This window comes from Hyperolius riggenbachi, chromosome 3 (assembly GCF_040937935.1).
Source record: "Hyperolius riggenbachi isolate aHypRig1 chromosome 3, aHypRig1.pri, whole genome shotgun sequence".
Lineage (NCBI taxonomy): Eukaryota > Metazoa > Chordata > Amphibia > Anura > Hyperoliidae > Hyperolius > Hyperolius riggenbachi.
The window spans coordinates 123,971,718-123,987,883 of record NC_090648.1 but is presented as its reverse complement, the minus strand read 5'-3'; the positions used below and the strand labels follow the sequence as shown (position 1 = coordinate 123,987,883).

General features: G+C 46.3%; 1 protein-coding gene across 1 annotated transcript; it reads left to right on the top strand.

The window, feature by feature from the left end:
• Positions 1–595: 595 nt before the first annotated feature.
• Positions 596–11,921, top strand: LOC137562217 (piggyBac transposable element-derived protein 4-like). Its single transcript, XM_068273550.1, has 2 exons — positions 596–2,014; positions 11,895–11,921. The coding sequence occupies exons 1-2, from the start codon at positions 596–598 to the stop codon at positions 11,919–11,921; spliced, it is 1,446 nt and encodes a 481-aa protein (XP_068129651.1).
• The last annotated feature ends 4,245 nt before the right edge of the window (positions 11,922–16,166 follow it).

Below are 16,166 nucleotides of genomic sequence, written 5' to 3'. Positions count from 1 at the left end.
CCGGGCCTTCCGATTCCGCCTCTGGGCCTTCCGATCCCGCCTCTGGGCCTCCGATCCCATCCTCATGGCCTTCCGATCCCGTCATCGTGGCCTTCCGACCCCGATTCCGTCCTCTGGGCCTTCCGATCCCGTCCTCCGGTCCTTCCGCCTCCTTTCGCGTGTTCTTCCGCCTCCTTTCGCGTCTCCTTCCGCGTCCACGTAATGACGTTGTGAGGTCGACGCTAGGGGGCGCGGCGGTAAATTTGAATTTGAATTTGTATTGGATTGAATGCACCTGTATCCAATCCAATACACAGTAAAAAGAAACAAATTTGAAACATAAAGACAAAAGAAAAAAAAAAAAAACACCATTTGCTATTTGAGATTGCTGACACTTGCACTGATATATTTCTGCTGATTTTCTGCTTTGGACTATCGACTATTCTATTGATTGCCGCCTGGATTTGACCCTTGCTTTTGGATAACGACGACGCTTTGATTTGATTGCCGCCTGGATTTGACCCTTGCTTTTGGATAACGACGACGCTTTGATTGCTGCCTGGATTTGACCCTTGCTCCGAATAACGACCACGTTTTTTCTGCCACCTGCCCTGCTATGGCTTCCAGCTCCCGTAGACGCCTCTCCCCGCGAACCCTGATGCAGGAGTTTGAGGACAGCGAGGATGAGCAGATGTTTTTCTCAGACTCAAGTGACAGCTATGTGGCGAACATGTCATCGTCTGACTCAGAGTCTGACAGCGATGACTTCACCGAAGAGGTCGAGAGCATCCGCACATGGATCGCTAAAGACACTACCCAGAATAATCCTGCCCCCCCACGATTCCCATTTACAGGCGAACCCGGCCAAAAAGTTCCCTGTGATCCTAACCCCCTGGCCTATTTGAAACTTTTTTTGGACGAGGCCATAATCCAAATTATAGTGGAGGAGACCAACCGCTATGCGGAACAGCAGCCTGGTCCATTCAGGAGGTTTGCTAGGGGAAAAAGGTGGGAACCAGTCACCCAGGATGAGATATGGCTATTCCTGGCCATCCTCATCCTCCAGGGGGTTGTGGGGAAACCCCGCCAGACATCATATTGGAGCACCAACCGACTGATTGCTACACCTTTTTTTGGGACTGTCATGTCAGAAAACAGATTTAGCCTCATCATGAAAAACCTGCATTTCATGAATAATGAGACCTTTGATGAGGCCACCCATCCTGCCCCCAAACTGTGGAAGATCTACGACCTATTTCAAATGGTCATACGCAAATTTCAGTCCGTGTATGTTCCAGAAAAAGATGTTAGCGTGGATGAAAGCCTAATGGCGTATAAAGGGAGACTTGCCTGGAAACAGTATATCTCTTCCAAGCGTGCCAGATTTGGGATAAAATCGTTCCTATTGTGCGAATCTAATTCCGGATATATTTGGAATGCCATTATATACACTGGCAAAGGCACACAATTTGACCCCAGCTACAGCCAGTTTGGCCTTGCATCCGCCTCTGTCCTCTCCCTCATTTCACCGCTTCTTGGTCAGGGATATTGCCTGACCACAGATAATTACTATACCTCCCCTGAACTATATGAATACCTCATCAGACACAAGACTGATTCATATGGCACTGTCCGGCCTAACCGTCGCAATCTGCCATCAGCCTTTTCTGCTCAGAAGCTGAAGCCAGGGGAAATTGTGGCATGGCAGAAGGGTAAACTGATGGCCCTCCGCTGGAAGGACAAGAAAGATGTTTCCGTTTTGTCAACAGTCCATAACACTGACACTGCTGCAGCCAAGAATCGTGCTGGGAAGACAATCCTGAAACCCCAGGTCATTCTGGATTATAATCAGACAATGGGTGGGGTGGACCGTGCTGACCAGTGCATAACATTCTACCCCGTTGTGCGCAAACAGCAGCGCAAATATTACAAGAAAATCTTTAGACATCTGGTGGAGCAGTGTCTTTGGAATTCTTATGTCCTCTACAAGAAACAAAATGACAGGCCTCTTCCTCACTTTGACTACATTTTGAAGGTTTGTGAGGAAATATGCTTACAACATCAGCAACCACAAACTGAGGCGAATAGACCAGGACGTCGTGCCTCCTATGTCGTAAATCCAGTGCGACTAACAGGACGTCATTTTGTAGAGCATGTGCCACCCACTGAGCGCAAAGCAACACCTACCCGCATGTGCGTTGTGTGCTGCTCTAAGAGGGGGCCGAATGGAAAATTCCATAGACTTTTTTTGGGCAGAAATTAGGGGAGAATTGAAACGCCCAGGAGGTTAAGACGGGTCCCAGGTTGTGAAGGGCACTAAGGGGAGGCAAGGGAAGGGGTGTTAACATTGTTTAACCTCCTGAGCGTTACGCTACTCAGGAGGTTCTGCAGCCTAGAGTCCCCCAGTATAATTGTAACAAATCCCATGCCTGTAAAAGCTTTAGCTAGCACTAGGCTAGCTAGTACAGGTTGCTGGCATCCCCCGATCACTGCTGATCCCCCCCGATCCCCCTGCTAATACATTACCCAGCCTGGATCCAGCGATCGGCGCAGCCTCCCCGCACAGCTCCGGTCTTCACTATGGGGAGGATTGAAAATGAGGTCATGCGCAAACCCGATCCTCCCTCATAGAGAGACCGGAGCTGTGCGGGGAGGCTGCGCGATCGCTGGATCCAGGCTGGGTAATGTATTAGCAGGGGGATCAGCAGTGATCGGGGGATGCCGGCAACCTGTACTAGCTAGCCTAGTGCTAGATAAAGCTTTTACAGGCATGGGATTTGTTACATTTACACTGGGGGACTCCTGAGGCCAGCGAGTGGTATGCCTGACACAGTGTCGGGTATACCGCTAAGGAGGTTAAGGAAAGGGGTGTAAACATTGGGCAAAGGAAGGGGTGTGAACATGGGGGGGGGCATCAAAGTTCAGCTGGGGGGGAGCCATGACCATGAATTGTAGTTACACCCCTGGTTGGGAAGCCCTGGTATAGAGAATGATCATATTAGGGCATGACCACTGGGAATAAGGAAGAGCTAACACATACATATTTTTCCCTCCGATGCATATAGATAAAAATTCTGCTGTGAAGTGAAATTCCTACACTTCTTGCATTCACCATCACAGTCCCAAGGGAATGTTCACAGCATATGTTAACTGATGCCATTCTGGCCTAATGTTCCATATGCACGCCAAGCCTGCTGAATGTACAGTTTTTAAAAAGATGGCAATCTATTACATTTCCAGTAAACTCTGAAGTAACGTAATATCTCTGTGGGAGATGGAATACAGGATCTCTGGATTGGCTGGGAGAAGGAGGACAGGAGTGATCTCAGCCATCTGTGCAGTGAGGCCACATGAAAGTATAAACAGAAAGGAAAGTATACTTATGGATGTGTGCTTTAAGATAGTACAGCAGCACTGCAAAGGCAATATCAAGTTAAAGGCAGCATGGTGGCATAGAGGTTAGTGCCCTTGCCTTGCAGCGCTGGGTCCCTGGTTTGAATCCCAGCCAGGTCAACATCTGCAAGGAGTTTGTATGTTCTCCCTGTGTCTGTGCGGGTTTCCTCTGGACACTCCAGTTTCCTCCCACATCTTAAAAACATACAGATAAGTTAATTGGCTTCCCCTAAAATTGGCCCTAGACTATGATACATGCACTACATGATACATACATAGACATATGAGGTGTAGCTCCCAACTGTCCCTCTTTGGGAGCTCTGTCCCTCCTCATTTGTCTCTCTTTCAGGACTTTGTTTCTCTTTCTATGTAAATATATATATTTCTCGACTAAAAATTATGTTTGATTGACTCTAAACTTTATTCCCATCCTTTAAATTGATATATTACTAATTTTAAAATTTGAATATGAAGGAAAATGAACCAGGATAGAAAGGACCAGTGTGGATTAATTTATAAAACAACATATTTTTCTTATGAAATGTTTACGGAATGCGTGACTAGGGGTGTGACGGGGCGGGATCAGGGGTGTGGCAGGGGTGTGGTTTAAGTGTCCCTCTTTCTCATCTCAAAAAGTTGGGAGGTATGTATGAGGGACAGTTAGTGACAAGACAATGTACTCTGTACAGTGCTGTGTAATATCTTAGTGTTATATAAATACTTACATAAAAATATAAAAGGATACCTTAGTGCCGTTCTCCTCCATCCCCCTCTGCTATGTTTTAAAAGCCCCCCCAAAGCTACTCCCAGGTGATCAGTGTGCAGACGCTGCCTGGCTAAGCGAGTCCTTGATCGCGCATCCACGCCTGGGAGTGCTCTGTGCATGATGTTGCAACCTTGTAGTGCACGTGAGCAGAGCGCACCTGGCCGCGGGTGCTGGATCAAGGATGCGGGTTGCTGGGCAGTGCCTGCCCACTGATCACCAACCCGGAAGTAGCTTCATGGGGGCTATTAGTACATAGCGGAGGGAGGTGGAGGAGAACGGGGGTAAGTGGTGGCCTTGAGGACAGCACGGTACAAATGCCTGCTGATCCCATTTTTAATTGTTTGCCAGCACTAAGGTATCCTTTAATCTTGTACACTACAGGTCAATATGGACATTAGACTTTTGTTGCTTGAAATGTGATTGTGTGTTAGTTTGATGATCACACATACATCCCCCAATCTCTGCCACTGACAAATCACAGGCAAATGGCAAGAAGTTGGATTTTTCCAACAGATTGCTATTGTATTTACCCACAGCCGTAAGAGAGCCCCCTGCCTCTCCATTTTCCTCCTCCAGAGGCCTGTCACTCGGCTAGAGCATGTATGTCTGCCAGGGATTGTGGGCATAATGTCCTCTAAAACAATCAGGAATAAACATATTGGGGAAAAAAGTAGGCAGTTCATAACTCTGAATGGGTCCTGAAGCCCACTTACACTTCAGGGCTGGTCCACACGGGCGTCTGCAGGACGGCCTTGCGGCATCTTCTTTAGCTGATGCTAAATGCTTTAATGCTCTGAGCAGTCACACTGCCATGCTGCATTTTTGGTGTGATTCAGCCCCATTCAATAGACTTACAGTTCTGATTCTGTTCTGTATAATGCCTGAAGAAGAAACTTTAAACGGGATTGTCAGCCACGAAATCAGATTCCATTTACCCTCTGCTCTGTGTTTATTATGCAGCCTGCAACCTGACCCTGCATTGCAAGCATTCCAATCTAATCGTAAATGTTTCTGCTGTAATACATCTTATTTCAGTCAGCCTGGCTCTATTTGGTACATGGCCGACTAGAAGGAAGCTTGTTATCTCTCCTCCCACATTCTTGCTCCTCATTGATTGGCTGAGGGAAGCCATCCTCCTCTGCCTGTTGCCTCCGCAAATTGTCCCGGAAAGTCCTCCGATCCGAGGCATATTGAGCATGCGCAGCCCAGCCACGCACGCGCCACGGGAGCATGACGGGGGATCGCATACAGCCTGTACCAACTGACCCTGAATGGATGACTTACCAGGGCCAGTTGTGGAGGCTTCAAGCATTGGAGGATGGCAGCGAGAGAGTGGTCATGCCGGAAGGGGCTGGAGGAAGCCCCAGCTCTGTATACATTTTTCATTTCCCCCCCCATCTCAGGTACACTTTAAACAACTTTTATTGTTATATCTGCGGATTCTCTCCATGACTAACACCGGACCACATACAAAATACTTATGATTTACACTAATCAACATGAATGCTATCAGAATGTGCCTTGGTCTATTTTGGGTTTAATAGGGCTTTCAATGGAACCTGAAATACCTTTAAAAAAAAAAAAGAGTTTCAATTACCTGGGGCTTCTACCAGCCCCCTGCAGCCATCTTGTGCCCGCACCAGAAACAAACCGATCATCCGGTCCCCCGCCGTGGCTCAGTTTCACTTCTGCCAGTCGATGGCCACTGCGCCTGCGGGGCCCTGACCGCACGTCCTCATTTGCGCTCCCATTGCCAGAAGCGTCCTGCGCAGTAACAGTAGAGATTTTGTCGTACTGCGCCTGTGCAGGACACTCCCAGAGATGGGAGCATAAACAAGGATACCCGCAGCCAGAGCTGCGCAGGCGCAGTGGCCGTCGCCTTGCAAGTCTGCGGGAATGAAACTTAGCTGCGGTGGGGGACCGGAGGATCTTTGAGTGATGGCACAGCCACAGGACAGCTGCAGGGGGCTGGTAGAAGCCCCAGGTAAGTAAAACTTTTTTTTTAAAGGTATTTCAGGTTCCCTTTAATACAGGAGGTCTTTGTTGCTTATAGATGGAAGGCATTGGTTTGTGTATAATTAGCTTTTGACTCATCTTGACCAAAACCAGATCTGCCAGTCCTAGAGCTTTTCTTTAAAGATCAGAACATTCATATTTATATAAAGTTAGGATGTTGTAAAGGTGCCTGAATCTCAGTATATTACATGATAAAACTGTTTTACGATCAACAACCCTGCCTTGCTTCATGAGCTGCACTGTTTACATAACGTCCTTTAAAAGCCATTAGAAGTTCATTTCCTCAGTCGCTGGCAGCACCATGTCCCAGATTTAATAAGATAGAAAATAATTGCCTTGGTCTTACTGTGGCGCACATTCATCTTACCCAAAAGGGCATCCAAATGGATTTACTACTTATGTTTAAAGGGAAGATCCACGGAGTTGTTTAAAAACATAAAAATACTAACCCACTTACCTGGGGCTTCCTCCAGCCCGTGGCAGGCAGGACGTGCCCTCGACGCCGCTCCGGAGGCTCCCGGTCTTCTCCGGTGGCTCACCCGACCTGGCCAGGCCGGCTTCCTGGTCGGGCTTCTCTTTGCGCTCCAACGTGCGTCTCACGCGGTCGCGCTGTCATCAGACGTCCTACGGACTGTACTGCGCAGGCGCAGAACTACTGCGCCTGCGCAGTACAGCCTGGAGGACATCAGATGACGTCAGCCCGACTGCGTGAGACGCACGTTGGAGTGCACAAGAGCCCGACCTGGAAGCCGGCCTGGCCAGGTCGGGTGAGCCACCGGAGAAGACCGGGAGCCTCCGAAAGCGGCGTCGAGGGCACGTCCTGCCTACCACGGACTAGAGGAAGCCCCGGGTAAGTGGATTGGTATTTTTATTTCTCCGTGAACCCTCCCTTTAACTAGTGTCAAATTTCGTAAAATTGGTGGGTGTGCTGAAATGTGGAGGTCAATTATATGCAGGATTTTTTTCAACATACAGTGAATAAAGTAATTACCTAACATTACACAGTAGAGTTGACTTATACAGCTTGACTATGCAAGGGCAAAAGGTGGCCATACATCTGCAGACCATCAGATTTGATAAAGATTCGATAATTATTATCAAATGTGAGAAAAAAATTGGTGCCGCTAGGAGAATGTCCAATCAACAATTCAACCAATTTCAGGCCAAAATTGTTTTTTATGTATTAAATGGACATGCTGGAAAACATCAGACCGACATGCTCGATTGGGTGTGCGGCGGTAACGGCTTGCAAAGATCGCAAATGAAAAATGCAACGGAAACCCCGTGCCGTGTCCCCCCCAATGTACATGTATCCCCCCAGTGCCGTGCATTAATACTTTACCTGTCCACCACTGCCTCCGCACCAGGGGCGTAGCAATAGGGGGTGCAGCGGTAGCGACCGCATCGGGGCCCTTGGGCCAGAGGGGCCCCGAAGGGCCCTCCCTCAACTACTGTATTAGCACTCTATTTGTCCTGTGCTTATAATAATCACTTTTATAGGTGCTATGGATAGCAGTAATCATTAACAAGCTGTTCCCCATCCCCCTCTTTCACCTCTGACACTGTAGTAGCCATTGGCAAGTTTTGGTGTGCCGTATCAGTTGTTATGTATAGAGTGCTAGGGGGGCCCCATTGTAAAACTTGCATCGGGGCCCACAGCTCCTTCGCTACGCCACTGCTCCGCACTCTTCTTCCTCATTCGTGGCCCGTGTGATTGCCTATGTATTGCAGCACGTGGTGCATGTGTGTCATGTCACACCGTGTGTGTGATTGCTTGCACATAATGTCCTTACATGAAGGCCGTGTCCCCCCAATGTACATGTATCCCCCCAGTGCCGTGCATTAATACTTTACCTGTCCACCACTGCCTCCGCACTCTTCTTCCTCATTCGTGGCTCATGTGATTGCCTATGTATTGCAGCACGTGGTGCATGTGTGTCATGTCACACCGTGTGTGTGATTTCTTGCACATAATGTCCTTACATGAAGGCCGTGTCCCCCCAATGTACATGTACATTTGGGGGACATGTCCGGGCGGCGAGGTGACAAAGCGGCATCACTATTCCGATTCCGGAAAGATTTCATGCTGAAATCAATCGGGAATCAGCCTGTGGGTTATGGCGGCCAATAGATCTCTCTCCGGACAGGCTCAATCAGCACAGAGCACAGAGGGGGTAAGAGGCGCCCAGAAGTGTATAAAACTGAGTTAAAAACAAATAAAAGAGAAAAGGGGGAGGTGGCTTACCTCAATAATGACAAATTCATATATATACAAATAATGCATTTTTAATAAGCACAGGCAACGCGTTTCATGGTCTCTGCCAAAGTGGCAAAGATTTTCAAAAGCCAGATGGGGAGCGTTCTTTTTTATACAATCAGTTAAAATTCAGTTTTATACACTCCTGGGTGACTCGGGCTCGTTCACACTAAGGAAGTTTTTGTCCTTTTTTTAAGCGCAGACGATTTTCAAAATTGCCCTGAAAAAGCTTATGCAATGATTGTCTATGAGAGAGTTCACATCTGGCCTTACCCCCTTTGTGCTTGTTTCCCTGGGAGTGGGAATTTAAAGGACCACTAACGTAGAATTGTAAAATGTAAAAGACATGCAAACATAAACAAATAAGAAGTACTTTTCTGCCAGAGTAAAATGGGCTAAAAATGACTTTTCTCCTATGTTGCTGTCACTTACAGTAGGTAGTAGAGACTTGACAGAACCGACAGGTTTTGAACTAGTCCATCTCTTCATGGGGGATTCTTAGCAAGGCTTTTATTCTTTATAAAGAAATTCCCTAAAAACTATTTATACAGTGATGCTGGCCAGCCTCTCTGCTCACTGCACACTCTTTTGGCAGTTGGACAGAGCAACTGCCAGTCACTAAGTGCTTTTGAAACTAAACAAAACCCTGAGAATCCCTCATGAGGAGATGGGCTAGTCCAAAACCTCTTAGTAATGTCAAATTTCTACTACTTACTGTATGTCACAGCAATATTGGAGAAAAATAATTTATGGCTCATTTTACTCTGGAAGAAACATACTTCTTATTTGTATGTGTTTACATGTATTTTAAACTTTGCAATTTTCACAATATTGGTCCTTTAAATAGAGATTATGATCTTGGTTTTTGTCTCTAAGAGCCTCTACACACCCTTAAGGGGGCCAATAACGACCGCCTCAGCCAATAATCAGGTGTGTGTACAGCAGCCACCGACCCCAAACACGGCGAGCAATCTGCCTGGAGGATCAACTCAACCTTGTGACGGCCAATCGCATTGTCTGCACCACTCCCCCGCCCATCGCGTCATGAAAGCGCTGCTCCATCGTCCCTCCATCCACCTGCATAGCAACAGAACGCATTGTCTACAGTGATGTAGACCAAGGAGATCGGGTCCTAAGGCAAGAGGTGTGCACGCACCTTAAAATGAACCTCCAGACTAAAAATATACTCAGCATCACTGAAAGGGCTTGGTGTTTCTTTAACCTGCCTGGCGTTCTATTAAGATCGCCAGGGAGGCTGCGGGAGGGTTTTTTTTTAATTAAAAAAAAACTATTTCATGCAGCCAACTGAAAGTTGGCTGCATGAAAGCCCACTAGAGGGCGCTCCGGAGGCGTTCTTCTGATCGCCTCCGGCGGCCAGAAGTAACACGGAAGGCCGCAATGAGCGGCCTTCCGTGTTTCGCTTACCTCGTCGCCATGGCGACGAGCGGAGTGACGTCATGGACGTCAGCCGACGTCCTGACGTCAGCCGACTCCGATCCAGCCCTTAGCGCTGGCCGGAACTTTTTGTTCCGGCTACGCTGGGCTCAGGCGGCTGGGGGGACCCTCTTTCGCCGCTGCAGGCGGCGGATCGCCGCACTGCAGCGGCGATCAGGCAGCACACGCGGCTGGCAAAGTGCCGGCTGCGTGTGCTGCTTTTTATTTGAGCCAAATCGGCCCAGCAGGGCCTGAGCGGCAGGCTCCGGCGGTACTGGACGAGCTGAGCTCGTCCAGACCGCTCAGCAGGTTAAAGGAGAACTGTAGTAAGAGGTATATGGAGGCTGCCATATTTATTTTCTTTTAAGCAATACCAGTTCCCTGGCAGCTCTGCTGGTCTATTTGTCTGAAGTAGTGGCTGAATCACACCAGAAACAAGCATGCAGCTAATCTTGTCATATCTGTCAAATTTGTCAGAAACACCTGATCTGCTGCATGCTTGTTCAGGGCCTATGGCTGAAAGTTTTAGAGGCAGAGGATTAGTAGGATAGCCAGGCAACTGGTATTGCTTAAATGGAAATAAATATGGCAGCCTCCATATACCTCTCACTACAGTTCTCCTTTAACAGTTGCACAGCATCAGAACTTTGTTTTTCTTACCCAAGCCTCTTTTTTAGCTGCACAGAAGAAAACTGCCCGGGCATTTTTCCCCTGATGCTGCGCAAACCATGATGGGATTTCTGATGTTGTTGTTCTCGTTCTGCTGTTCTGGCACAAATTTGTTTTTTTTATTTTGAATTTGAGATTTGAAGCCTAGCGCACGCAGCTGGGAGTGGTGATCAGGACACAGGACAGTTGGAACTGTGTCTCATGCTCCCTGTCACCTCCTTTCAACCAAAAAGATGGCTTCTGCCATGCCAAAGATGGCTGAGTCCATGAAATCACAAACATTTGCCTGTTCTTTTAAAGCAAGGTGGGTAAGATATTATATTACCTATCTATTTTAATTAGCATAACTAATGTAACTTAATGACAGTATGTTTGTTTAGGCTGAAGTTCCTCTTGAAGTCTACACTTTACTGGCGGGGCTCATTGTGTTTATTTAGCCCCTAGGGGGTGCTGTACTTATTCTCTAGGGGGAAGCAATAAAAATGACATGACCGTGGTTTATTAATATACACCCTTAGCCTTCATGTAGTCCCAGGGGGAATATCAGAGCGAGAGCAGTGAGGGACAAGATGGACCTGCTCCTATAGACATATATATTTTTTGGAAACAAGCACCACTATAATATTGAGTAAATAACAAGGTCTGGGTGTGCTATAAGCTATAGAAATTGGCAAAAATCTCAAAAGAAAAAGAATAGCCTGACAAGCACCACACCATACCAAAGTATATAAATGTGTGAAAAGGTATATCTTTATTGAAACATCACAAGATTAAAAACATATAAAAACAAAACCATGGGTCTGGGGTCCCAAATGGTAGATAAATACACCAGCACTGATAATACAATACAAAATAATATACAGTGCATATAGTAATGATATGAATATAACAGTTACTCTCGCCTGTGCCAGACAATATAAAACGACAATGATTCAATGTTCCAAAAATATATGTGTATATATAAAAAATAGCATACAGTGCAAAATTGCAATGAGGTAGTATATATCACAAACAAAGTTGTACAAAGCAAAGTGACACGTGCAACAGTGAAAAAATATTTTATGAATATATATGTGTATACATATATATTCATGTGCAAAACCGCAATACAATAATATGCTCCTGTGGAAATGACAAGGAATAAACCAAGAATAAATGCGCCAGAGAGGAACACAAGGGGTGAAGAGGAATAGCAAGATACTCACAAATGAAGGCACAAGAGAGTAGGAATGGGACCCCCAGACGCAGGGAACGCCTAAATATATATATATATATACACCCTTAGCCTTTATGTAGTCCCAGGGGGAATATCAGAGCGAGAGCAGTGAGGGACAAGATGGACCTGCTCCTATAGGTAAGTATGATGTCTTTTAATTGCAGGAACCATGGAACACAAACGTCTGCTAAGCTGTTATTTGGGGGGCACATTAATTGTTATTTTCTGCATAACTGTTTTGTGTTATTTTGGGGTCACTCTGTAAGACTGAACTGGACTTTCGCTAAAAAAACAAAAACAGAAACGGTGACCCCTGTGATTTGCAACCACTGCCAGGTTCCTATTGCTATCTGTGTCCCCATTAGAGAGATTAACCTTGCTTCCTGTCCAGGTGACACAAGGGCTCCAGTCTGTTTGAGCCCACAAGGTCAGGTAACAATTTAGGGCTCTTTCACAGTGCGACGTTAAAGTCGCACGTTATAAAATACTTTAACGCAGAGTAACGCACAGCAATGCAAAGTCTGTGCGACATTCACAGTGCACACATTGCATTAGTGTGTAACGTGTAGCGTTATTAAAAAGTGCTGCATGCTGTGCGTTTAGCAATGAATCTGCTGCGTTACATGTGTTGCACATGCTCGGTAATGTTTTTCCCCTTTTTTTTAAATGTTCCGCATGCGCCGTTTTCATCCCATAGTGAATACATTTTATAACGTGCGACTTTAACATCGCACTGTGAAAGTGTATATGCGTTGCGCTAGGGCCGCATTGTGCGACCTTAACGTCGCATCAAACGTAACGTCCTACTGTGTATGTAGCCTTACAGTAGAAAAACCTTATGCAGGGTTTATCTCTGGACTGGGGAAATGTACAAATAAACACATTTCTTTCAAGAAGTGGCGTTCATACATCTGACCTGTTGATGGCACTGTTCTACTGTATTACTGCCTAAGATCATCTAGACTATTGTGGGTCATTGGCTCCTGTTATGCCTTGGCTAGGGACATGGAGTGAAAACACTGCTTGTGTAGAGTTGGGGAACCCTGTACATAAACCTAGTTTCAGATATCCTGCCTCCGTGACTACTGAACACAACTCAATGGCCTGCCCAGGCGTTTGGTCGTGGTAACATACTATTACTCCTATAATAAGATTAAGACTTTTTACTGGCTTATTTTTAAGTTCAAATTTCAGATTGTGAACAATAAGCTGTACCTCCTTTTCTATAAATTTCATCTGACATAGCATGTGAATACAAAAATTGTAGGAATGTGCCTCAGTGTGGAGGAGGTTATGGAAACTCGTCTCCTAAACGTTCTAATGTAAATCTGTACAGTTAAGGGAAAATTGACTGACTGGAGGTGAATACAGTTTCACATTTTGGCCATTTATAGTTAAAGAGGAACTCCAGTGGAAATAATGTAATAAAAAAAAGTGATTCATTTTTACAATAATTATGTATAAATGATTTAGTCAGTGTTTGCCCATTGTAAAATCTTTTAAATCCCTGATTTACATTCTGACATTTATTACATGGTGACATTTTTACTGTTGGCAGGTGATGTAGCTGCTGCATTCTTTTTTGGCAGTTGGAAACAGCTGTAAACAGCTATTTCCCACAATGCAGCAAGGTTCACAGACAGGAAACTGCCAAGAGTACATACTCAGAGTTTCTTGTGGTAGGGGTTTCACCACAATATCAGCCATACAGCGCCCCCTGATGGTCTGTTTGTGAAAAGGAATAGATTTCTCATGTAAAAGGGGGTATCAGCTACTGATTAGGATAAAGTTCAATTATTGGTCGGAGTTTCTCTTTAAATGAAGCGATGACATTGTCTGTGCGGATGCAGCAAATGCTTACTGATAAAATGTGCTCAGTGAATGGTCAGTTGGGCAATTTAAAGCAGATCTAAACTCAGAACTTCCTCTCTGCTCTAAAAGATAAGCAACGGTATACTAACCTTTAAAGAACAACATAAAATCTGCAGAGTGTCTTCTTCCTGCTTTCATGGAATCAAAGGGTTAACATCCTGTGTTTACATATTAGCTGTGTCTGTCGAGGACTGCAGAATTTCTGTGCTGACAGCTCAAATTACACTTGTGACAACTTACAGATGAGAGTGTATTAGACAGGCTGTTCTCTCTAAAAACACACAGGGTGCATTTCTCTCTGTTTTCCTTGTGTCCTAAGTAAGAGTTCAGGTCCACTTTATGAAATCTGATTGGGGTTTCCTTCACCCAAAACCAGCAACAGCAGGCCCCGCTATTCCCTCTTTTTCAAACAGCAACATAAATGTTTACATTTATAAATCACTCCATTTTTACTGTGAAGCAAATGAGACAAGGTCCAGTGCAAAGGTGGCAATACACTTTTTTCCATCAATGTCCATCAGATTTGATCACTGTAATAGAATCTGCTAGAAATCGATGCCACTAACGTCACTCAATCAATATTGGCCACAATTGATTAAATTGCTTGATCGCACAAGATGAAAGATATTGCTCGATCAGCGGCAGGTCTGGAGTACGTCGGTAGCAGTGTGTGATTTTGGGACAGCCTATGCGTAAGCTCCTTACACTCACCTGGCGCCGGCACATGTCTCTTCTCTATCGCTGCCAGGGCTGCTCCTCCCTATCTCTTCTCTCCATCACCTGTGTCCCATGGCAAGCCCTAGAGGCAGAACATAGAGGAACGGTGTGTGTGTGATCGTGTGAGGTACCTGCCCAAGGCTGGACTAGGCCGTTTGAGAGCCGGAGAATCCTTCAGAAGGCTACTGCTGAGCGCCCCAATTAATGATATATATATATATATATATATATATATATATATATATACATGGCTTGGGCAGCCACGGGCAGGCCCATCAAACTGATTCTGAGTGGCGGCCCACCGCACGTGCACATCTTGATATACTGTAGCTGCTGTCACTTCCCCTCTCTTTTGCCCCCAGGTGGGCCCATCAAACAAAAAAAAAAGGATATGTCCTCCTTTTGGAAGATGTCTGGTCACCCAAGCTTTAGGGGTTTTAAAAGTGTACCTTTAGCGAAAAAAGTGCCCCTAGTGGGTACTTACCTGAGGAGGGGGAAGCCTCTGGTTCCTAAAGAAGTTTCCCCGTCTATACTCACAACCTCCAGAGGGTAACACGCGCCACTGAATGGAAATGAAGGAAAACTCGACTTAACCAGGATTTCCTACAGAACAATGCTAACCTGCATTTCCACACTGCTCTTGCTGATGGGAAGCAGGAATACTTCACCAAGCTCATCAGAGCACAATATTTCAACCCCCGGCGTCTTTTTGCCACTTTCAACTCCCTGCTTAACCCACCCCTCACCCTCTGTTTCTTCCCTCTCTGCCACAGATTTAGCCACCCACTTCCCCATCAAAATTGTATCCATCAGTCAAGAAATATACAGGCCTCAAACCTCACCTTCCACCCCCTCCCATCCGGCTCCTCATACACCCTATCCTCCCCTCACCTTCTCAACTCCTACTACCATTGAGGAAGTCAACCACCTACTGCACATTTCCCATTCCACTACCTCCCCCCTTGACCTCATCCCTTCTGACTTACTCCGTCCTCACTTCCTGGCTTTGGCCCCAGTCCTCACTGCCTTGTTTAACCTCCTCAGACTTCAAGCAGGCCACTGTACTACACCTTCTCAAGAAACCCTCCCTCGATCCCTTACTACCCTCCAACTACTGCTCCCTCCTCCCATTTGCCTAAAAACTCCTTGAGTGTCTGGTTCACAAACGCCTGACCCAGTAACTCAATGCCAATTCCCTACTGGACCCAATCTGGATTTCGGCCTGTCCACTCAACTGAAACAGTTCTCATCAAAGTGGTCAATGACAACACCTTAGCTAAAGTTGAAGGCAAATACTCCATTCTCCTCCTCCTTGACCTTTCAGCAGCTTTTGACACAGTGAACCATCCCATACTCCTCCAGTCCATCTAGTCCATGGGCATTCATGACCTCGGCCTGGCTCTCATCCTACCTTTCTAACCGCTCCTTCAATGAGTCCTCATCCACCCCCAACCACCTCTCGACGGGAGTGCCCCAAGACTCGGTCCTTGGCCCCCTACTGTTCTCCCTATACACATCCTCCATTGGCAAGGTTATCTCCTCCATGGGTTTTAACTATCATCCGTATGCAGATCACACCCAGATGTACCTCCACACCCCTGACCTATCCACCACTACCATGGAGAAGGTCTCCTCCTGCCAATCAGCCATCTCCTCTCCTGGATGTCGTCTAGGGTCCTGAAACTAAACCTGCACAAATAGGAATTTATCATTTTCCCACCCCAGTCATCCCTGACCCTACCTGGTGTGCATGTCACTGTTAACCACACTACCATTCGCCCTACCTCTCAAGCCCGCTGTCTGGGTGTCACCCTGGACTCCACATTCTCCTTCACACTTTACATCCA